The sequence below is a fragment of the Cibotium barometz genome, chromosome 32, assembly GCF_041138505.1.
Source record: "Cibotium barometz isolate CiBa-2024 chromosome 32, ASM4113850v1, whole genome shotgun sequence".
In the NCBI taxonomy this organism is placed as follows: Eukaryota; Viridiplantae; Streptophyta; class Polypodiopsida; order Cyatheales; family Cibotiaceae; genus Cibotium; species Cibotium barometz.
The window spans coordinates 38,723,955-38,749,459 of NC_141077.1; the positions used below are offsets into that span (position 1 = coordinate 38,723,955).

General features: G+C 40.7%; 1 protein-coding gene across 1 annotated transcript; it reads right to left on the reverse strand.

Moving 5' to 3' along the window:
* Nucleotides 1-20,992: 20,992 nt before the first annotated feature.
* Nucleotides 20,993-24,418, reverse strand: LOC147620177 (fatty alcohol:caffeoyl-CoA acyltransferase-like). Its single transcript, XM_086772374.1, has 2 exons — nt 23,838-24,418; nt 20,993-22,285 (listed from the first exon to the last, which is right to left on the reverse strand). The coding sequence occupies exons 1-2, from the start codon at nt 24,309-24,311 to the stop codon at nt 21,374-21,376; spliced, it is 1,386 nt and encodes a 461-aa protein (XP_086628500.1). The 5' UTR covers nt 24,312-24,418; the 3' UTR covers nt 20,993-21,373.
* Nucleotides 24,419-25,505: the final 1,087 nt, after the last annotated feature.

Below are 25,505 nucleotides of genomic sequence, written 5' to 3' on the forward strand. Positions count from 1 at the left end.
ATGTATAATCTATGTGCTAAACACCATGCCTAGATTCATCAAAACCAAAACCAAAGCCCAAGTGCATAAGTTAAAACAAAGCATTCAGTTTAAGCAAATATCCAAGGATAAAACCAAGACAAGTTATCCAGAGTGGTCAAAGTTTATGTGCACACACCTTCATCTATTTGGTGAAGGGATTCTTGAGTGAAGTTCTTGTTGTGAGATAACTACCTCCTTTGTAAAGTCCCAAAACTATAAAGGACTTTCCTATTTGTGTAATTTGGGAACACTCTGTGTGTGTGTGTGTGTAAGGTTGAGCACCATGGCCAAAATGGTGGGTAAGACGTTTGATAAAATAGATAAATTTGATAGATCCAAGTATCATACTTCGTGCATCAAAATGCAAATGTGTCTTATAGAAAAAAACATTGGGGAGTGGTCAATGACACTGAAAAGAGGCCAAGTAGAGATCTAGATCTCATTATTACTAAATGGAACAATCTAGAATCCAAAGCATTGTTGAGATATTGAGCTCAACTAGTGTTATAACGAACATTGATTACCCGCTTGGGTGATAGTTTCCACACACATGCCTCTAGCATGGTTGGTGAGATTATGGTTAGTATTCCACTAGTGGATGACAAGCTATGTAATAGCCACTTTGGAGTACTAGAGTTATGTCATAGTTATAGCGCTAGCTCATACAGTTGGGTTCGTACTATGGACCGACCATTTGTATATTATTATAGTAGAAGAGTACTTTCCCTTTATGTATGTGCTCTTATCTTATAGGCTTGGCAAAGAGTACAAGCCATTCAAGACCTCCATTGCAGTCAGAGAGAATATTCCTAACTTTCGGGACTTGGTGTCTATGTTGATCCATAGAAGAAAAGTCTCTAGGTGAGGACTCTGCTTCACAAAGCAAGAACACATCAGAACATGCCTTTTACTCTAATTTAGGCAGAGGCAAAGGTAGAGGTCATGGTTGAGACCAAGGTGGTGGCCGACAACAAGGAAACCAAAATTTTGGACAACAACAATCCAATGATTCGCAGACAACAATCATACACAAGTGGAAAAGGCCAGTCTATAGGCAGGGGGAGCCCAAAGAGGCCGAGGTGGTTAGCAAAGAAATCAGAGTAAAAATAGCATAGATTCCTATTATTGTGGCAAACCAAGGCACATGGGGCAAAGGACTGCTATAAAAAGTAGAATGACATTAAAAGTGGAAAGTTACAGCAAGGCAACTATGCATCATCTAGTAAACAGGGTGGTGATAACAGAGGTGAGCAGCTATTTGTGATATAGCACATGCTCAGATCCACAATAGGAGATGTGTCAGGATCTCAAGGTATATGGTATATGGATTTTGGTGTCTCTAACCACATGACCAGTCATGGTGGTGAGTGGTTTAGAGACATGTAGAAAATGAAAAAACTAGGTTATGTAGAAACAGGTGATGACATTGTACATCCCATTGCGCATGTTGGTAAAGTGCCATTGTTTATGCAGAATGGCAAAATGAAGTACTTGGCAGATGTACTTTATATTCCAAATATTACAAAGAACCTAGTTTCAATTGGATAAATGATTGAGCAAGGTCTATAAAAAACTGAGGTTCAATTCTTAAGGATGTTTTGTGGAAGACTTCAAAAATCAGTGTCGCTTGGTTATTGCAAAGGGTAACAGAAATAGCAGGATGTTTACTTTGGATGTGAACATGCTTGAGGTAAAGGAAGCCATGTTTGTGCATGGAACAGGTGTCATTGAAAATATTGACATATGGCACAAGCACATTGGTCATGTGAATATATAGCGACTGAAGTCTATGTAGGCCCAAAATATTATTGCAGGTTTGCCAAAGTTTTAGATTGATGGTATGCATAAAGTATGTGAAGCATGCCAGCTTGGTAAGTAGGACAAACATGCTTTTCCACATGAAAAGCATGTTAGAGCAAGGCCATTAGATGTTATACATTCAGATGTATGGGGACTGACCAAGGCTGCAACAATTGCAAGTTGCAGGTATTATATTACATTCATTGATGACCACACTAGGAAAGTGTGGGTTTACTTCATGAAGGAGAAAAGTGAGGTGTTTGCTTACTTTCAAAGATTTAAAGCCTTGGTCGAGAAGGAAAAATGCATGTAAACAATATGCTCAAGATCAGATCGTGGGGGAGACTATTTCTCCAATGAGCTCAGCAATTTTCTAAGAAAGCAGGGAATCAAGAGATAATTTATAGAATGGTGTTGCTGAAAGAAAAAATAGGCACATTGCAGACGTGCTGCGTACTTTAATGGCTGAAAAGAATATGCTATATTATTTTTGGGCAGAAGCAAAAGCAGCTGTGTAAATTATGAGTAGGACACCCATTGTAGCTGTTCATGGTATGATGCTTGAGCAGTAGTTTACAAGCTTAAGACCGGATGTGTCTCACTTGAAAGTGTTTGGGTGTATTGCATATGTGCATGTTCCTGATGAAGTAAGAACAAAGTTGGATCCAAAGGTAGAGAAATGCATCTTTATTGGTTATGCTATGGAGGAACAGAAAGGTTATAACCCTACCACTTGTGAGATGCAAGTAAGCAGAGATGTCTTTGACGAGATGAGTAGTTGGTATGCACCAGCAATGTGAACGCAACAGAAGATGAAGATATAAGAAGTGATGATGCTGCACTCATATGTGCTTAATGGACTTGGAGAGTCTTTTAGCAGTGGATCCAATGTTAGTACATGGTTAGGTAGGTTGAGGACAAATGTAGGTACACATGTATCATGCAAAGAGAAGAAAAAGGTAGATCAACCTTTTGTTATCTGCTAGCAGGTCATTTATATATGGATGGTGATTCTAGCAGCTTTGAGCAGAGCCTTGATAAGGAGCTTGGCATTCAGTCTTTGGTTACTCGTGGTATAAGGAGAACTAGGGCTGTTTTGAGGATACTTGGCAGTGATCCAAGTGTACATAGGTCTATGAGGATTAGGTACCTTGTTGATGACAAGTTGAGGTATAATAGATATACAACCCATCATTATGCTTACATGGTTAAAGCAATACAGGAGTGCTTGCCCACTTGTTTTGGGCAAGCACTTGGAAATAAGAAATGGGAAGATGCCATGACATTGTCTTATCCAGTATAGAGGCAGAGTACAGGGGTATTGCTATGATAGTTTTTGAGGTAGATTGGTTTCAAAAGTTACTTAGTGATATGGGGAGTCCATAGATAGGGTCGTTGTCATTTATTATGACAAAATGAGTAGCATACAACTAGCCAATAACCCAGTCTATCACATTAAGGTGCATTATAATTAGAGGGAGAAGGTTCTAGTAGGTGATGTAGATCTGGAATATGTCAGCATAGAGGATCAGGTGGCTGACATCTTCATGAAGGCAATAGGTATAGAGAACCTCCATAAATTTAGGAGCTTACTTAGAGTGCTGTGTGTGGAGTTGAGGTCAAGGGATAGCATTGAGATATTGAGCTCAACTAGTGTTGTAGATATTGATGACCTGCTTATGCCACTGGCATGGTTGGTGAGATTATAGGTGATGTGCTGCCAGTGGTTTATAGACTGTGTGACATCCACTCTTCTATACTAGAGTTATAGTATAGTTATAGCGCCAGTTCATGTAGTTGAGTTCACACTATGGACCGACCTTTGCAAGTTATAGTAAGAGGGTATTTTCCCATATAGTATATACTCTTATCTCTTTATGTTATGGTTGTAGAGGAAAGAAGAGAATAGAAGAAAACCCAGCCATCCATCTCTCTTGTATGCTTATCGATTCTTGTGTGTGTGTTCACTTATAAGGAGCTCAAGTTCTTCCTCTTCCCCTCATTCTTCTCACATGCCACATGTGTCTCCTTTACAAAAGCGAGATTAGCATAGTCAAAATCTCATGGGCCCAAGAATCTCTCTTTTTCTGAAAGAAATGATACTTATAATATTTAGATAAGAACAATTTTACAAAATCTTTGGTATAGAAGCTCTAAGGAGTAGCAAAGGTAAGTAAGAGGAAGCCGTAGTTGTTGAGGAAATGAAAAATAGGAAAGTAAGAGCGAGCCCTTGTTGTTGGAGGAGTGCATACAGGAAATTTAAAAAACGCTTTCCATGTAGAGAGTAGTGCTCACATAACCCGGTTTGTAGTGTAATTTTCTCGACTGAAATTCAAAAATCCTGGCTGGAATTTGACGTTGCCTTTAATTTTAAGGGATGAAATTTGTATATTCTAGTTATAAATATTGGCATTTGTATGATTTTTAGTGATTTTCAAGTCAAAATCCTGGTTAAGCCTAACCATTGCCTTGAATTTTAAAGGTTAAAAAAAACATTTTTTTCTAGCGCTGGAAACTAGAGAGCACAGAAGTAGGGGGCGGGTCACGTGCAACTTTAGTGTGGGTGATGCCTAGTTGCGTTTGAAGGCAACCTACTGAAATTTTTATTGTGATTAATTGTTGCATTAATAAGTGCACGACGCTCCAATTTCACCCAAAAAAAAAAGTACTTTTGTGCATGCGCGGACTCGGAATGCTAAGCGGACTCGGAATGCTATAAAGCGTGGCATGGGATCGTGCTAGCGGCGTCTTAGTACATTGCAAGCAGGGAGAAGAAGCTAATTACCTGCTGTTCACGTGCGTTTTCTTTATTTTTGTCTCCTTAAACCCTTAATTCTATGTGTGCGTTGGTTGAAGCGCTTGTTCATGCGCTGCCGCTGCTGCAGGTTGACATACAATCATGGAGCCTAGTTGGATGCCGCCAGAAGTATGGCTGCTCATCACGTGGAGCATGTATGCCCTGTTGCATTGCGTGGTTGTGCGGATCGTGCTCCGTCCGGTGCCCAGGAATTCGACCGGCGTGGAGCTTTGGTACGATGCTCTCGAGAATTTTATCGAAAATGCTTTCGAAGGATGATCACCCGCGACTCACTCAGGATGATTATAAATAATTAGGCATAATAAAACAGTCCAAGTTCACTTGGGATATAAATAATTAGGCATAATAAAACATCCGAGTTCACAAAGCTTAGTGCCATACTCGCTATTGAAAAAAAATCATAGCTCCACAGAGACAAGGTCGATCAAAATTCTGTCACCACAGATATTTTTTAAATATACCAAAGAAAATTCCAATGGAGTTAGAATTTTCATCACCGGGCAGGCGCAGTTAAGAAGCCGCGGCACCCCTGTAGCGGAGCGAAAATTACATCTCGATATATGTTGGGTTTTGCGGAGCCATGCGGCTCGTCAGGCTCACGCTTACTTAATGATCGAACTTCTCGAGGCTCGTCACACAGTTCATCGTAAACAGACAAAATCACTATTCATTGGAGGGGGTTGTTGAAACCCTACTATACAAACGATGAGGTTGTTGAAAACCTCGCATACAGGAAACTATTTCAAAACACAGAAACTTTGGGGGACGTTATGCGGCTCGCTTGGTAGGAGCATGCAGAGGAAGATCGCGCCTCTATTGTGGGCAACTATTTGAGCAGTTGCAACCGTTGGAAAAAAAAATGCAGTAATCAAAAAATTAAAAAAATTTAATTACGTAAGGTTTAATCCTAAGGTCAAACCTTAATAAATTATATAATTAAGTTCCCTCAATTAATTAATTGAATATCTTTTTTCACTCGTTGTATGCCCCTATTCATGCGGGCACTAATTAATTGATAAGGCTAAGGTGGCTAAGGTTGACATAGTCTCAACTATGCTTTAAAAAAAATAAATTAAAATTAGACGACTGTAACGCGCCGTCTCCCTCTCTTGACGTAGCCTTATCTGCGCTAAAAAAAAAGACAACTGTAGCGCGTCCTCTCTTTCTCTCTCTCTCTTCGCATCAACTCTCTCTCTCTCTCTCTCTCTCTCTCTCTCTCTCTCTCTCTCTCTCTCTCTCTCTCTCTCTCTCAGGGCCTTTCGCCCCAGTGAAAAAAGGTAGCCCCGTAGCTTTTATAGCTACATGAGGCGGTTATCAGAACAATTGAGAAGATTCCAGACAATTCTCTTAACACGTCAATTAAAGTCCCTCTTATTAAGGTTTTCAAAACCTAAGGTCCCTCTTTCTCTCACTAAGTTCCCTTCTCTTCAAGTAATTAATTAATGCAAAAAAAAGAATTTTGGTCCCATATTTACATCATTCCTCATGTGAAGGCTTTTAAGTAACTACTCTCATTATCATGAGAAATACACTTCCACCGGCTATCTCAGTCTCCTCTGCATAACAATATGTCTTGGTTTTTTAACCTCTCGAGACATCCTCAAAGTTTTTGCATCGCATCTTGGAGTTGCTAGAAAGCAAAAAAGCATTGCTATGGGCCTTGGCTCCCCTCCAGGCTCTGATCTATTCGAGAGAGTACTAAGCGTGTTTGTAAGCCTACACTCGTGTTCACACCATCCAATCGCCCTTGACTTTTGACTAAACCCTTGACCAGTCAAGAATTGGACCAAAATGGACCATACACATATTTCCCCCACTAGTGTTCACAATCAAGCCTCGATGATGTTCAAAGTTCAAATACCATCTTCCTCAAAAAATTTGAGTCATAGACACTAATGGGTGCTATGGCAATACGCGTGGTAAACCTTGTTCTTGTGTCTTTTGAAATCATAGCACCGTTCCAATCAGGTGCAAAAACGAATGAGACCTTCTAAGGTGAAGGTATGCTGCTATGCTGCCACACCTTCCTAAGTCATGTTACACATAGAACACCTTAGAAATTCATTTTACCCACTAAGCAATTGTTCATGTGTTGTCCCAATTTAAGCAAGTTCTTTGCAAGCTCTTCGTGCACATGAAAGGTGCTATGTCTCGTGCACACATAAGGTAGAGACCTTGGGTGACCAATTTATTGGGTGCTCGATCAAGCACTAAAGCACGCTCATACAAAGGGAAAAACGAACAAATGCATAAAGGTTTGAGCTGTGTGCATATACGATAGGCTTGAAACAAGATGACACAAGCATCCATGGCCACCAAGGGTTGCTTGCGTGTGAATAGTCAAGGTTCATGCAAAACGACCAAAGATAGATTTTTTTCATAGAGAGCTACTTGACCACCTTAAGACCATGCATGCATTGACTAAACCATATCTTACACCCATAATAAGCCGAGCAAACTTTGATAGGACGAGATGAGTAACTAATCTTATGGCAAGAGAACAATTCTAAACGTGCAATAGCCCTATTGCCATAAGCATTGTGAACAATCTCTGAAATTGTTGGAATGTGTATCCCGTGTCTCAACAAGTGACACCCCATCCATTATACATATATTAATGAGCCCCTACACCAAGGGATGACTCAGGTTGTTCCTCCCTTGTTATGTCCCTTGTTTGGACATTAAAGGCTAGCATGGGGCTAGCGTGTCTCTCAACAAGTGCAAGCGACACCTCACCCATTATATATATCAATGAGTCTCTAACACCAAGGATGACTCAGCAAGTTGTTCCTCCTCTATTATGTTCATTGGATGGACATAACAAGGCTAGTATAACGCTACACAATTTATTTACTATATGTGTGAATTATATTATCAACTAAATGACTTACCTACTGTGTGTTAACCCCATTTTGAGCTTAACAAAGGCACTCTCTACTACAAACGGGAGTAGCATAATAAGTGTTATATAATGGCAATATAAAGCATTGTATATATTATGAGAAAAGCTAGAAAATGATTAAGCTTAGTAGATTAGGGTTAAGTTCAAGGGCACCTAAGTGTGAATAAGGTCTAGTTGTATATAAGTGGATTTCTCATAGTACAAACACACAATCTCCCTTTGTGCCAATTGAGTCTTGCTTATCTACTTACTCTCTTGTGCTCTAGTCTGATGTGTATGTGTGAGAGAGAGTTGAGAGTAGAATGTATGATTCTTGGTACATGTCTCTTTCTTGTTGTGTGAGAGTAAGCAAGATGAGAGAGGTGAGTCCTTGCACAGAGGTGAAGTTAACTTCTTGGAGCTGACAATGAGGAGGAGATTCGAGAGATTAGAGCTAGCAACCACTAGTGGTGCTGCTTGGAGGTTAAGGAGATCCTAAGTTGGAAGCAAGGTAAGAATCCCACAATGGTTGTAGTCTATTTCACTTGTATGGTGCTTGGAGGTCAAGCAGATCCTAAGTCAGAAGCAAGATAAGAATCCCATGATGGTTGTAGTCTATTTCACTATTTGCTAGAATGGATGAGTGCTAGAGCTAGCAACCACTAGTGGTGCTTGGAGGAGATCCTAAGCTGGAAGAGCAAGGTAAGAATCCCACTACAGTTATAGTCTATTTCAATGTCTACTAGAATGGATGAGTGCTTGAGAGAGTAGAAATAGGCCATAACATTTTTGGCACCGTTCGGTGACCTAATCTTGCTTCTTCCAATGAATTTCTAGAGAAATTCACGCCAAAACTATTTCATTAATTTGAACTTTTAAGGTGCACTTAAAGCTTAAAAAAATGATGTGAAAACTAGAGTTTTTCACGATCATGACTATCTCTCTCCAATTATTCAAGCGTGACTACCTATTAGATATTTACATCATGATTTGATTTAGCATATTTGTGAAGGGTGCATAGTCTAACCAATTGAGGGAATAGTGTTGGTCGAGAGTGTTATTGTGAATCTAAGGGATAAGTAAACAAGTTATGCATGGAAAATGGGAGTTTTTCACACCGTGAATAAGTCAACCTTTGGGTAATAAACAAAAAATAACTAGAGATACATAAACAAAAAATATGGTCCATAGTTTAAAATCTAGCCTGCTAAAATACCTTTTTATGCACTTGAGATTCGGGACTTGATCTTAGGAGATGAAGTTGGTCAAAGGAGTATTGGATCCGATCCTTTTGCTAGTGCACATCAAAGTGTGTTTGTATGGAGGGTTTTGCATTCAAGTAAAACTAGTAGCAAGGAATATATGGAAAATGCTCAAATGCTTGATGAATGAGTGGAGGAGAGAGTTTCTAGCTCCCCCAACATATCTTGTGGCTTGTTGAACATTGCTAAATACCATTGGGTATGGAACAAGAGGCTCACTCTACCAACGAGGATCATGCGATGTGAGCAATATGCAAAGGATCCTAATAGGAAGAGGAGTTGTGCAAGCTGCACCTCCTGCACCTCCTATTTAGGATTTTGTGTGCCAAGGGAAACATTTATCCATCCCCAAGGGTAAATATCTTAAGATGGTATCACCCATGAGTGACGAGATGGAAATAGAAATAAAGTTAAGGGAGGCCCAGAAACAAATACAAATCTATAACAATGGAAACAAGGAAGTGGATGCTAGAAGGGCCCTAAGTTGAGAACAGATCCACTAAGAAAGAGTGCAAACCCTAGATCTAGAACTATAAGAAAAGGATAGAATGGAGACTGTGGCATAAGCCCAAGTAGTGGCACACGCATTGGTAGAGAGGATGCCCCCCTAGATCCAATCCAAAAGAACCAAAGGTTGAGTGCCTCCTAAAACACTACCCATTATGGGCTAGCAAGAAAAAATGATAACCAATCCTGATTTCCTCACATACATGCAAATCCCTATTACAAGGGCAAGAGGGATTTCCCCCCTCTTCTATGACCTTAATTAAAGGGGATCATTATTGAGAGGATAATCTAGGAAGAGGAAGGGGAAGAGGGAGAGGACATATACACTTCATAGAACTAGCCTATAAGCCTACTCTAGCCTTAATCACAACTACCCCAGCGGATTTATTAAGGATGGTAGCTAAAATAGGTAGGGGTGGCAAAGGAATTGGGAACCACTTAAGTTTAAGCACCAAGGCAAAATCGCAAGAAGCCGTATCACATAGCAAAACTAATGTAAAGCTTTAATGGAAATGGGAATCCTATCCAACATGTGGAAATCTTTGAGTCCATTTGTGAAACATCTGGACAAATCGATGAGCTCACAAAGATGTTTTTTGCTAACATTAGGTGGGAAGGCACATTAATGGTGTAGAACACTTAAGTCAAAGGATAAGGTCGATTTTTCTCAGCTTAAGAATGTCTTTGTGCCAAGCTTTGCTAGAAGTAGTGAGACAAATGAAGCCCAGTGACACAAATCTCCAACATTAAGCAACAAGAAGAGGATGAGGGATTATGTCTCTCATCTTAAACATTTGAACTCGAGGTGTAAGCTTTGGGAGAGGCTAACCGATGAAGAGTTAATATCGTGCTTTTGGAAGGGAGTACCAGACCTTAAAATGCATGACTATCTACTTTTGTTAAAACCAGCCACATTGATTGTGTGTTGCAAATTGGCCGTAAAATATCTTGAGGGATAACATGTTAGAATTACCCCAATTTGAGGAAATAAGTTTCCATTCTTAGTTGCATTATCTCGAGTCTCAAGTCATTCAGAATTAGACACTCAAAAAAGGTAGGTAAAAAATGTCAATGAATTGACCACGGCCATCCTTGAAAAGTTTAAGCTAAAGGAGGTAAGGTAACCTCCCAACAATGCACACTTATACCAAGGAGACATATAGTTTGGTGTTTAATACATAGACAAAACCATACAAGCATTAAATGCCCATATCTATGACCCAAACCATTTCTCTATTATGTACATTTTAAACGTGGGAAACCATGAGACATCCATGTGTAGATATGGTGCTCAACCCACTGCCTGCTAGCACAAATGTGATAAGCTAGACTAACCCTAGCTTTACTAGCATCAGCAACCCCCCCATAAGGGTAATACTAGCCTACACCCATGCCATGATAAGGTTATGCACCACAACCACCTCCACAAAAGATTACCGTGATCAACCAAGTTTTGGTCAAAGAACCGCTAGAAGAAAGTGAATATCCTCATGCATTTGAACTGAATCATGATGACTACTATGAGGAGCCATAAGGTATTGTGCCCAATTTCTACGTTATGTAAGGAGTAATGCCAGTGCCCATGTTTTAAACCTCGATCAACTAAATTTTGGTCAAAGAACCACTCGAATAAAGTGAATATCGTCATGAGTCTAAACTAAATCATGGCTACTATGAGGACCCACAAGATATTGTGCCTGATTTCTATGTTATGCAAAAAGTGACTCTAGTTCCTGTTTTGTTTTAAACATCCATCCAATGGAAGGGGAAAGTGTTGGAAAAAAATTGCTCAATGCTCCATCCTTATGTTGTTTCTGCGACCAATATGCTCTATTTTGTAAGGCCCCCTTTATGAGGAGTACCCATTATGGTGAGCACTTGAGCACTTGATAGTTCTCCCAGTTTAGACACCAGCAGATGGTGGCCAAGTGTGGCTAGATGGTTAGGAGATGACTTATGTAGACTTGGCACTCTTCCAAGTAGCATGCATGCTTGTGCAGGCTATGTGATTGCATTAGTGAGTGCTGGACAGACATCAAACCAAGAATACACTATTCTCATATGGAGGCCTATTTAAGAGTCCAGACGGTCTTAGATGGATGTGGGAGCTATGCGTAATTCCAACTACACTTTGTTGTAGTCTAATATGGTCCCAGTCAAATGATGTGGTGGGTTGCTCATTTTAGACTAAGTCGTGGGTTTGCAGACATGGCCAACCTACATTCACATTGACCTTGGGTACTACATATAGAGTAGTTTGGAAGACCCAATTCATCATTAAGTTCATTATGTTCAAGAACTCCTATAAGCAAGACATCCTTGTCTAAAGTAGTCTATCTATATTGCCATCAAAGCTCCTAATCCAGAGCACACGGGTGGGTGGACACTATCAATTTGTAATCAGCTTTTTGTAAGCAGTAATACTGTTTACTCTCCATGTCTTTCTACAGTTCATTTCTTTTTATTGTGTTGATCTGGGTTCTGGGTATTTTGTATTCTTACAAAAAGATACAAATAAAACAACCTAAAGGCCCCCCTTACAATGTTATCATTGCCAAGGATGCTATTAGGTGGCAAAGTGTCCACATAAAATGGTTGGGTCCTTATCCAAGATGGTTTTTATGAGGAAACAACACAAACAAAGTGAACAAGATTGAGTTAAGAAAGTTTCCTTATGCAAAAAGTCCCAAAAATGACCCTAGAAAGGTCAACAATCCCAAAGGATGTGGGAGAGTATCCCAATGCAAATCAAGACGTTGAGAAACTTGAAATAGCAAAGGGCTTAATTCTAGAATCCCATGGAAAATTCGAACAAAGCTAAAGAGCAGTAAAACTCTTGACACAATGTACCTCTGAGTGGAGATAAGGTGAAAAAGGGAATTAGACATTCTAGAGCCAATTTGAGAACAAGTGGAGGAGCAAGAACTTAGCTCCAATATGGGTCGAGAGATGTCCTTATGAATAGAATGTTTGAAACAATGGATGAGGATCATACTCGAGGATGGGATTGAAAATATGGTTAGGGAAATGTAGCATATGGACCACAAGATGCAGCTAGCTTGATGACATTTATATCGTCAAAGGTGAAAATGTCTATTATCAACAATCCTACTCCATGGAGGGATGTAAAAGCATGGGTTGAAGGAATTTTAGAACCACATGTTAAACCAAGATATGAGCTAGAGGTTGATACCTCATATCAATTAAGGGAAGACAGTAATGTTCCTAAATTCATATAGATCGTTAGTGAATTAACTTGGGCATTACTACAAAAATGATGACACAAATACAACCATTCCTATCTAAACAATTGATATCACACAATTGTAATCCTGGATAGTGGAGCAAGGATGAGCAATGATGGGAAAAATAGGAAAAACCTACCTTAGAATGATTGAACCTTGTCTCGTAAAAATGGTCAATGGAATATCTGTAAGGCCCATGGGAGTCTTGCAGTGGACTAAATTGAAAATAGTTTTGCTTTGGTATCATCACACATTTGTAGTGATGATCAACTTCTTGTGCCAACTAGATTCATATGATGACATATTTGAAAATATTTTCATTCCAAGGTATCATCACACATTTGTAGTGATGAACTTCTTGTACCAACTAGATTCATATAATGTCATACTTGGCAAACCTTTTATGAGGGAGGTCAGGTTTGTGCACAATTGGGCCTTAGACCAAATCTATTTACAAAAAGATGCCTAAGTTCTAAAGATGGATTTACAAACTTGGAAGACTCATCCTATAGTGGTAACCTCTTTAGAAATGAGTCTATTACCACAATTGATCATACCATATTAGTCCAAGTGTGCGAACTATAAATTATTCCAAACAAGGATAAGGAGGAGGACATGATGTATGCATCCCTCCCTCATCTAAACTTTAGTGAAAATTAGATGCATGTGTTGTCAATGATTGATGTATTCCCTAGTCGGGGGATCAAGTACATGGATTTAGACTCAATGAAGCAAAGTCCTTCGACTACTATCATGATGATGAGAGTTGGGAATGTTGCTGATGTGTAAGAAACAAAGTTGTCAACCAGCTTTGATAGTAAATCATTGCAAAGGAAGTGCATTAGAAAATGTTTAAGCAAAAATTACTATCAAGCTAGACATAACAACATGTTACAAAGAAAATGGATAGACGCATCGTGGCCAAGATATGTCAAGGCTACAAAGGTGCATGAAGAGTTTTTTGAGAATTGGAGTGACGAACTAGAAAAGATTACTACCTTTGGTAAGATATAAGAGGAACCCTAGCTCTAGAAAAAGTTGAGCCGTAACTTTCTAGATCAGAAAAATGCAAGAGAAACAAAGCATTAGCAGAAGCGGAGTGAGAAGCTAAGAGGATATTATCCCGGAAGAAGATGATGTAATCAACTTAAAACCAGTCGTGGAACATTTTAAATCATATACAATGGGTGAATGAATATTTGTTTTCCTTAGAGCTCAACAGACTAAGGGCAAGAGGGAATCTGATATGATGAACCCGCTTAAGTTAAGGAGGTAGACTTACCTGAACCTGGGAAGTAGTCCAAACCAGTGTTCATTACTGAGGAGCTAACTCCAAATGAGGAAAAGGAACTAATAGACCTACTGAAAGAATTCAAGGATTGTTTTGCGTGGACGTACACGGATATGAAAAGAGTGATACAACACACAATCCCTACCATAGAATGATCAAGACCAACTAGACAAAGACCTTATCCAATGAATCCCAAATATTCTACCATTGTGTAAGGAAAAATTAGCAAGCTTATTATTGTGGGATTCATCAATGAGATCGAGCACACTCATTGGGTATCACCCAATGAGTGTGTCATTATGCTCAAGAAAAATGGAAAGCTAAAAGTGTGTGTAGATTTAAAAAAAGTCAATGCACCCACACAAAAAGATCACTACCCATTTTTGTATATTGAGGGTGTTTTAGAAAGGGTAGCCAGTAAGGAAGCTTACAACTTCCTAGATGGTTTCTCTAGCTATAACCAAGTGCCCACCGCACTTGAGGATCACCGCACTTGAGGATCAACACAAGACCACATTTATCACTATGGAAGGCATGTTTTCCTATTAGGTTATGCCCTTGACTAACCAATGCCCCCATAACATTTCAATGGCTTATGTACACAACTTTCAAATTTTTATATTGGGTGTGTGTTAGCAAAACAATCAAAGGAGCACAAATTGGACTACCCTATTTGTTTCTCTGGCACACAACCATAAAAAGAGAAGGGTTGGCCATGGTTATACGTGAAGAAGTACATACACTATCTTTTGGCCAACACATTTATATTCTTTATGGATTAACATGTATTGCTATATCTTGTTAACAAGACTTGCACCAAGGGGCAAATTACATGATGGTCATGCTTACTCTTAGAGTTTGACTTCACAGCCATTGTAAGAAAGGGAATGCAATATGTTCTAGCTGACCATATGTTATAAATTCCTGATGGTGAGCCCACCACTAGAATGGATGATGATCTCCTAGATACGTGCTTGTTCAAGATAAACATGGTACTTGATTAGAGTGGTGAAATATCTCAGATACCTCGCATATGATGTTTTTTGCAAGATCAACAAATAAAGATAAGATGCGGTGGGTTTTAAAATTAGCAGCACCATATTAAGTGAGCGGGACGATTATATAATCTAGGTAAAGATGATATTTTGTGGAGGTGTGTCCATGTAAGGATGAATTTATACATGTATTAGAAGATGCACACTCTAGAATTATAAGAGGACACTTTGCCAAGGAAGTGATAGCATGGAAGCTTCTCCAAGCAGGACTATGGTGGCCGCCGCCGGCATTAGAATTTGTCAAAGGTTGCAATGAGTGCTAATGATATGTTGCACCATAGTAGACAGATAGGAAGGCAAGGTCTCCTTCCAATACCATTCACCATAATGCCCACTTTTCTTAGAGACACTAGAACTCAAGACCAAGCTGGAAGCAATTGGGATGGATTGATCTATGCAGTAGTAGCTACCAAAGATAATCAACGCGACTTATGATAAGAGGATAAGGTCACATTGCCACAGGGAGCACAAGAAGGATTATAATCAAAGAAGATGACATATGGCAAGCAATGTAGCTACCCTTAGCTATTCATACACGTCGAGTGGAGAAAAAAGACCTACCATTTGATACCATGCTCAAGGAAAAAATCTTCAAACAACAATGACATGGAGTACTCAAATGTTAAGGAGAGGGTAGGAGGAGGGTAGATCTCGCAAGGTAGTTTCAATGATTATGCAAATTAAGCTTGTAGACAAATATAACATGATTGATCTTCACAAGATTCACATTAATTTGAAAGATGGCTAGGCCTGCTACTTGCATAAGGAGATGTATACAAATTTGAAAGATTCACATGAATTTGAAAGATGATTGAAACCATTTTATGCATAAGGAGATGTATACATATTTGAAAGATTCACATGAATTTGAAAGACGATTGGGCCTACTACTTGTATAAGGAGTTGTATACATATTTTCCATAACACCAAAACAAGGTAGTCAATCCATACCTAATGACAAAAAGTTCTAAGCAATATTACAGGTATGCCAATTCGTACCTACTAACAAAAGTTCTAAGCAATATTACAGGTATGCCAATTCGTACCTACTAACAAAAGTTCTAAGCAATATTAGAGGTACACCACTCCCCACCAAAGAAGAGGCTTTTGCAGTACCAGCAAAAGATAGGGAGCAAGTATGATTAGCCCAAATGAAGTACAAGCCTAGCAAGCAGCCACAATAAAGCAAAGCAAGTGAGCCCAAGGCAATCCGTGTACCACCTCATATAAAAGGGGTCATTTTCAAGCAATGAAAGATGAAGCAAGTTCTCAAGCATCTCTATGGCTACAAGTCTTAATCTTGTAACCTAATTATGCTTGAGTCCTCTGCTTAATTAGTTTAGTAGTTAATCATCATATTTATGCTTAGACATCACCCACCTTATATTCGTTTAATGACTAGATTAATGTAAGATTAGTACTAATCACACCATAGCCATGCACATGTCTGGGATACCCATGTTTCTCAACATGGTATCAGAGCCTCCCCTTTCCCCATAGCCTTCTTACATTGCCCCTTGCTTGCATGAGTCTCACTAATCATCATTATCATCGCATAATCACAACCTTATCTTCAAGTTAGAGAAGAGGCTCAGATTTGCAGCAGCTACTTCTCTCTTTACAGGCCACCATTGCAAGAGATCTTTTACGAGCATCTTTCTTGCTATAAGGCGTTGCTCCTACACCAACCATTTGCCAGATTTTTCCCATAATCTGCAATGTAGGGTTGCCAAGTTATAGAGCCTTATTCTCACTATCCTTGCACCCATCTTCTAAACAACTCTAGGGGGACCTTCCTCACCCCAAGGCGGTCACACAACCTAGAAATCTTGCACAGATTTGCCGCCAACAGTCCGCACCACCTCACATCACCTTTGTCGACTATTTTCCATTCTGCCTCTTTGCTTACAATTAACCAAAATCCTTTTAGATGTGGATTAGCAATGCCATGATCTGCTCCTCCATAAACCAAATTTGAGCACATTTCATCTATGGTTTGAGCACAAAAATAAAAAAACCAGTAAGGGAAAATCATTTCTTTATGCCGATTTTATATTATTTTTAGCTAGTTGCTTGGGTGCATCTAAAGCTACCTATCACGCTCTTCAAGAGCATGGTAAAAGCTGTGAGAAACAATATTTTCCAACCCTAAAAGGGGATTTTTTTTTGGGTATTTTATGTTTTATTTGGGGTTTTTTTGTCTTGGCTGCTGGCCTACACCTTTCAGGTTGATTGACGAGCACCCCCCCTTAGCCTATATATAGCCTTGCCTATCATTCATCATTCGTGTACCACTTCATTGTCATATCCAGTACCATATGACCACTACTTGGGACAGCAGCCCCCTCTGCTATAGGCCATCATGGGATAGTAGCCCTCTCTACTATCATCTGTATTTTACATATGCTAGTACAGGCTGCCTACATCAGGCTGATTTCAACGTTTCACATCACGCTGACATTAGCATTTCACATCAGGCTTACATCAGCCTGTCTTCGCGTTTACATCAGGTGTACATCAACGTTTTACATCAGTGCTTACATCAACATTTCACATCAGGTTTACATTAGCCTGTCTTCAGTGCTTACATCAACGTTTATCTTCAATGTAAGCTTACATTAAGCTTACATCAGGCTTACATCAACACTTACAATCAGGGCTCACATTAATACTTACATCAACACTTACAATCAGGGCTCACATCAATACTTACATCAACACTTACATCAGGGCTTACATCAACATCATTTGCATTTTACCACAGCCCATGGGACAGCATCCCCCTCTGCTATACAGAGAGCATATCAGCGTTTTTGCCTTAGCTCTCACCATCAGGACAACAGTCCACTCTCTGCTACATCGGGAAGGTAGCCCACTCTCTACTTAGCTTCACCATCGATATCACATTAGTTACGTAGCACCCGTGTCACGAGAGCTTGCACCGCTTGGGGACGGCAGCCCTCTCTGCTCCTTTCCACTTCAGGTATGCAACACCCATGTCACTAGAGCTTGCACCACTTGGGATGGTAGCCCTCTCTGCTCCTTACCACCCTTTAGGTACGTAACACCCTTGTCACCAGAGCTTGCACCCTTCAGGTACGCAACACCACTTGGGATGGTAGCCCTCTCTGCTCCTTACCACCCTTTAGGTACGTAACACCCTTGTCACCAGAGCTTGCACCCTTCAGGTACGCAACACCCTTGTCTTTAAAGCCTGCACCCCTTAGGTCTTGTAACACCCTTGTCATCAGAGCTTGCTCCACCACCACCACTCGGGATAGCAGCCCTTTCTGCTCTTCATCTACCACCTCAGGTACAGCAACACCCTTGTCGTCAGAGCCTGCATCACCTCATCTTCCACTGCCACTACCACCTCGGAGTGCCTCTGTATTCACCGAAGCGAGACTCAACACCGACCACCACTTAGAGTGCTTTGCCTCACATCGACGCGAGCCTTCGTTCACCAACCATGCTTCAGCTCTAACATTATCTCTCCTTCTACACTGGTCTTTCTTCCCAGAGTCACCTTACATCAAAGGGCTCTTGTACATATTTGCACTCACCATTATATATATATTCACTCACATATTTCATGTTGTGTGGTTTTACTCTGATCTCTCGTGTACATCTGATCCTTTCGTCCTTTTTCCCTCACAAAATCCCCATCAAAGTTCTCACCACTAAGCTCGATTGAAGCCTCCAATATTTAACCTTGTTAATCACCTAATCAACCTTATTAATCACTATGATTAGCACCAAGGTTTTCACCATTGAGCTCAATTGAAGCCTCCAATATTCAACCACCCTGTTAATATTTGATCTACACAAATTGGGTCAAATTAATGTCAAAATTGGAAAATCAGGGTATAAGTATATATAGTGTGGGAAGCCCTTGCATCAAAATCCATCACATCCATTTGAGTACCTTTTCACCGCATTTAGTGCATTTTTAGCACATAGTTTACATCTTAAAATCAGCTTGAAATCAATCATTGCATCGAAAATCAGATCTTATTGCTAATATTGTATGAGATTAGACATTACCAGTGAAGTAAACCACAAGCTCATTGGTAAGACCTTCTCAAATGGCAAGGATTTTGCATCTCACAACATTATATGGGGAAGGGGTGCATCCTTGGGTCAACAAAAAGGGGTACACACATGTGCATAGGAACCAAAAGCAAAGAAAAGGTACATTAAATACTATCCTAAGCATGCAAAGAGCACAAATGCATGGAGTGATTGCATCACAAAGCATGGCACTCACACACAAAGCATCAAGGCATAAGTAAAAGCACCAAGCGAAAAAAAAAAGTCTACACTAAAGGCACAATGAAGAAGACAATGCCAAAAGGTGGACATGAAGACAAGCAAGGACAAGCAATCAAAGCCAAGAGAAAAAGACCGAGACCAAAGGAAGCAACAAAGGGTCTTCATCAAGCAAAAGCAAGGAGATCTCAAACAAACAACAACATTAAGCAAAGAAAGAAGCTACTAACCACTAACCTAACCTAGTGTTTGAGTCACCAAATGAGTAGGCAAGTCTATGTGTTTGTAAGCACACTTTACCACCTATGACTAGCCAAAAGAACACCTAGGGGAAGTGATGCAAATGTAAACACTCATGATCACACCTAAGAAGTAGCTAATCAAGCACCCATGGGGGAATGTTCCATGTCTAAGTCAAAATGTCATTCCACTTACCACCTACATTAAGGGGGGGAGAAGTATTTGTAAAGCCTCACATCCAACCACCTTGCAGTACCCTAAAAAATATGGCACTAAGGGAGGGGGTGTTGAGAAATGTGGTTCCATTGAGCACACGAGTTGGTAGGGAGTGAGTATGAGTAGCCCAAATGAAGTACTAGCAAGTAGCCACAATTAATCTTCACCCCCATCATCTTACAAAGATAGGGAGGGAGAGAATGTAGACACCTATACATATCCCCTTCATAGGTCTCTCAGCTCTAAACTCCTCCCCTCTCATGAGCCTTCCCTTGACACAACTAACATTCAGCCACCTACTAACATAACTTCTTCTTCTCTCCTTTTTGACTTTCCCATTGAAACTCTCGCCCCTAAGGAGTCATCGGAACCAAAGCTAACTGCGATAGCTACATTGAGATAACACCATGGCCTGCTACCTTGCCTGTAGATTATGCTAATGAAGATGTTTTGGGGTAGCTCTGTCTAACAAAATATGAAGATCTTATCATAGTTGGGAACCGAATACTATGCCCCAAACTATTTTTCAAAGTGTTCATGCAAGTGAGGCCCTTCAATCTCCAACAAGGCTATTCCTATAGTACAACTCCATGTAGTCCCGTACACACCATATCCAATCACATCACCTATGTCGGAGTGGGAGGAACTGATGCCGATGGGGCAAGGGAAGGAACCTTATAGGAAAACATGGTTGTTAGTACAAAGCTTGTGAATTCCCAATTGCAAGATTTGCTTGAAGCTATAGGCATTGGAAGAAAGAGCACCCATGCCGATTGTGGCAGAGGAAGGAGCCTCGTGGCAAAAAGTGGTTGTTGTAATACCAAGCTCATGAATCCTTAGTTTCAAGATTTTGCTTGAGATTAGTATGATTGCTTATGGTTATAGGGATTGGAAGAAAGTGCACCCAATTGAGACATGAGGAAGGTACTTTAAGATCGAAACATATGATGAGATTAGTATGATTGCTTATGGTTATAGGGATTGGAAGAAAGTGCACCCAATGGAGACATGAGGAAGGTACTTTAAGATCGAAACATATGATGAGACCAACCCAAATATTGAAGATTTTGGCATACAACCTGAATGGCACAGAATTTCTAAAAATTCCAGGGTATGGGCACAACAACATGTGGGCTTTACCGACACAACGGGTGGACCCCTGTTCATGCCAATCAAAAGGTGGTTCACCCCAGTAGAGTTTATAGTGGAACAGAAAAAAGGCTCTTATGCTTGCTACAAGTTTCCATTGTTTAATTGAGCACAATTTGACAACTTAGAGAGACAAAGAAAGAGCTTTCTTTTATGGATGAGAGCTTGGAGGAGAATTTGAGATCTAGTACATTCTAAAATAGAAGAGATACCATTTGATTGAGAACCACTCCACTCATTGAGCCACTTTGATTATTCTATAAGATTAATTAATAATTTGAACAAGACTTTTACAGCTTATTTTTCAAGCCTTTTCTTTTCTTTGTGGGTTGCTTGGTTGGAGAGACATGTAGTAGACATAATATTTTAAGAAATAAATAAATTGTGATGTGTGGTTGGATGGATCATACATAAAATTGGAGTGAACAAAGCAAATTGTGTTGGGTGCGAGAAACAGCATACATTTATTAAGTATAGGAAAAGGGGGGAAGGTTATTAGAAGGAGGCGTGATGATGGCGGTATTAGGGGGAGTACACACGATTATTATACCAACCCATGTGGAGGGGCCATCTTTGAGCAAGCTCCCCATCAAAGCAAGCGAGCATGTGAAAGGGGCCTTCAAAGCCTGCTGTCGGTCAGGAAAGGCCGGGTAGGAAGAAGATGGAGCTGTATCTTCTCAGCCATGGTGGCAGGGGCGTTGGTCATCACGATCTCAATCGTGTCTTCAAGGCCACCGGTGACGGCAGCCACATTGACAGGTGAGTGCAGACGAACGGCATCCGGGGCATGAGGCGCCGAGCCCCATCCAAAATCAATCTCCGACACCCCATCCCACAGCAATGTGAAAAGGAGGACATTGGGCGGCGCCCGTCTGGCCGGACAGTGCAGCTTGGCAAACTCCTTGACACAGTGGATGAAGTTATCGTCCAGGCGCGTCTTGGCGTCTTGTATGAAGCGGACAACTTCTGTCAAGTCGCTTTGGAGGAGGTCGCCTGCTGGCGCGGCGGCCATGCAGTTGAAGGCGTACTGCCCATAGAAGGCCATGTGGACATCATGCGGGACAGGCGCGGGGAAGAAGAGGATGGCTTCACTTGAAGGTGACAGGGCAAGAGCTCGTGTTCTTTCGCGCCAGAACAAGGCTGCCAAGGCTTCAAACCTGTTGCACTTGACGCGGATGGTGTCTTTGAGGCTGCTGAGCTCTTCCACAGGGATGGATATGTTGCTCAACCCAAGCATGTTGTCATAGTAGAGCTGACCCTGTGCTTCCATGAACTGCTTGTGTGCCAACGACTCCACCTGCACCTCCTCCTGCAGCGCCATGTCTAGGCTTGGGAAATGGAACTTCTGCGGCCACTGCGCAGCTTGCGTGGGCGGCACCCCTCCCCATATGGGCGTTGTCGAGATGAAATTCTGGCCTGCCTTTGTCAGTTCTGACCACGCATGCAGGAAATGCAGCATGCCCGCGCTATCACACAGGCTCTGTAGGACGCGAATGCTCACCACAAACCCCCCACAAGAGAGCATGGTCACCTGCAATGCCAATTTGTCAGACATAAAAAGAAGGCTCAAAATGGTGTTCTCATCAAAGTATTACCTCACATATAATACTAGTATCAAATCAAAGCATTGGAGTGGCACAAACTTATAAATTACACGTTGCAAACAATGATGCCTTTAACTAAGTGCTTTGCATTTACCATGACCTCATGTTAAAAATACAGAGATGGAGTCTCCAATCATGATCATGTTTGGTAGTGGTGGTAAGCCAATCAAGGTCTCTAGTCCAGCTCTTGGGTTTGATTTGTCCTAGTTACAACCTAGGGGTGGCATTGCAAGGGGAAAAGGGGGAGGGGGAGGGGAGGTCTCCCCGACAAGTGGCACATGCATGTGTGTAAAAACTCTCTCTCTAAAGAGATGCAAAATTGAGTCGAGGGTTGTCACGTTATCAAGTAGGAATCATTATGATGTGAAAAGTGCACGAGTATGTCTCTCTCTCTCTCTCTCTCTAAAGAGATGCATAGTTGAGTCAAGGGTTATGTCATGTTATAGAGTAGGAATCATTACAATGGAAAAGTAAAGGTGAACAAACTTGATTTCTTTGAAGATCACAGCCAATCTAGTTGATCACATATGATCCACATGGCTACATTGAAGTGCAAGTGCAAAGAAGACGACTTGAACCCGAAATCTTCTCCTATGTGATTGAGAATACATACTATGACTTTTGCCATACCAACAACACTAAGTCTTGACTCTTAAGGTTGAAAAAGTTTAAGAGAATTAGAAAGAAGGCATTAAAATGTAAAGTATGGCCAAGTGGACAATTAAAGCCACATGTGTTAAGGGATCATGTGAGCGTGCGCACATGAAAAAATCTACTTGATGGTGTAGGGAAAGGCGATGGAGAGGCCTTTCCCTAGAGGAAAATGGGGAGTTGGTGATAGTGATTGACCCATTTTCCTAGGGAAAGGCCAACCCATGGTCATGGGGAGAGGAACATTCTGCAAAGATGTTAACAGCCATGCCAATGGAATAATCCCCCATTAGTAGGCTAAAAATCATTTTGTACAAATTTAGATAGTCATGCAAATCATGTTATTCCACATCTGAAGCAAGTTGCAGAATTTAAATAGATGTTGATAGCTAAGTGTAGGAGATTTGGATTCCTTGGAATAAAGTGTCCTGATTTAGTGGCTGAGATCTTCCTTCCCACAACCCATGACCATGACTATTAACAAGCTGTTAACTGGCTCCGTGCTTAAGAGCCCATTTGTTCCATGGATCTATGATCACAAGTGCTCTAGATTGTACTAGTACATAATTTTCTTTCACAATTAGTGGCACATTTGTGGTGTGTTAGAATAGGTTATCGACAATTCTCTCTCTATTTCAAAAATAATTTAAAAAATATATATCTTTCTCTCTCTTGTAAATACTCTCTCTCTCTCTCTCTCTCTCTCTCTCTCTCACACACACACACACACACACACACACAGAAAAACAAACAAAAACAAAAAAGAAGAAGATGAGAATTGACAAAGTAGAGATATAATCATATATATGTATATATATATATAAATACCTGGACCACCAATGGTGGGATTTCGGTGGAGGTCTCGGGTACAAAATCGTATTGCAGTTCGGACCAATAAACCTTGTCGAGCTTCTTCAATTCGGCGAGCGAGATGTTGGCCTGGGCCTCAACGAACACCGCACCCTGGCCGTTGCACACCAGCTCGAGTTTGCCTCGCTCGGCGCCCGCCCGCAACCTCCCGGCCAAAGGATAGTATGGAACCAACACCTTCTCCAGCCCCCTCGCAATGCCACGAGACGGGTTTCTAACCTCCCCACCATCATAAGCATAATTAGGGTTCTGATTAGCCTCAAACAGCAAGATGTGGGAGCTAAGGATGCTTCCTAATCCCATAAAAGCATTGACAACAGGAAGATAGAACACAGTGCGAGGGGTTTCCGATGCAGGAAGCACTAATCGAGGTGCCCTTCTCACAACAACAAGAAGATTAAGGGGCTCAAAGGGGCTATTGTAGGGCTCCATTATCACTGATTGCTAACCCTTGAATTGATCCAAGCTTGTCTGTAACAAGCACTGATTGGCCTCTCTCCTCTCACAAATTGATCAGCTCTGCCTCTGCACTCATATAGTGCACAATTCTGTAGTTTGCATGTAATATGCTTTTCGTTTCAATATGGGAAGGGGCGGCCACCTTTCCTGCTCTTACAAGTAAATGCTCAGGTTGCTGCCTTCGCAATATATCCTAAAGCTGCTGCATGTGCTTTAAACCTCTTTTCTGTACTAAAAGGCTCTTCTCCTCTCTGCCTTGCGGCAAAGACCACCCTGGCTTGAGAACACGCGTTTCCTTCAAAATCACGTGAATGTACGCTTATATATATGCGTATAGCCCCACCCCCTATCCTTCCCTACTCTTAAAACATACTCAATATCTTTTATACACATTATACATCCTTGGTGTGTTTGTTTGCCCTTACAAATAAATAAATAAAAAAACAAATACAGACATATACATTATCCCATCTTCTGAAGTTCTCACAGCTACAAGTTAGAGGGGTAAAGCAGATATGCCCATGCAAGAGCTGCCCAAAAAACATAAGACCATAGGTAGGAAAAGATTGAGTGAATTGTACATTATTGTTTCTTTATCAGAGACAAATGGCATATGTGTATTTGGGGAGAGAGAGAGAGAGAGAGAGAGAGAGAGAGAGAGAGAGAGAGAGAGAGAGAGAGAGAGAGATCTCTAAATATACAAGAGGTGTACTTATATGCCTCTTTTAGAGTATAATATAGGTGCAATGTCTGAATATAGGAGGATAAATGAATACATAGAGTAGACCCTCTATTTAAAAGTATATTTTTCACATTAGGGCATCTGAAACTATCTTGAAAATGTGTAAAGGGAGTATTCATATAGAGGATTGAACATACATGATATGAGCATTTTTTTAAAGAGTGATCGCCCCATATATGGTGTACGTGTATGTGTGTGTGTGTGTGTGTGTGTGTGAGAGAGAGAGAGAGAGAGAGAGAGAGAGAGAGAGAGAGAGAGAGAGAGAGAGAATTCACATCAAAGTGTACAAAAGACTAAAATGACCTATGATAATTATGCAACATGAAGACCATAATGATCTTGAGCCAAATCTATGGTAGAGAAAATGAAGTACTCAAAGAATAAAAAAATATACTAATCAACTTGTAGAGTTGCAATGTTAAGCA

Bases quoted from the DNA above. Each gene is read 5' to 3' on its own strand.
- LOC147620177 (XM_086772374.1), bottom strand. From the start codon at position 24,311: ATGGAGCCCTACAATAGCCCCTTTGAGCCCCTTAATCTTCTTGTTGTT. The intron at 22,286-23,837 runs GTATTTATATAT...TTGGCATTGCAG, and splicing joins TCCCACCATTGGTGGTCCAG to GTGACCATGCTCTCTTGTGG.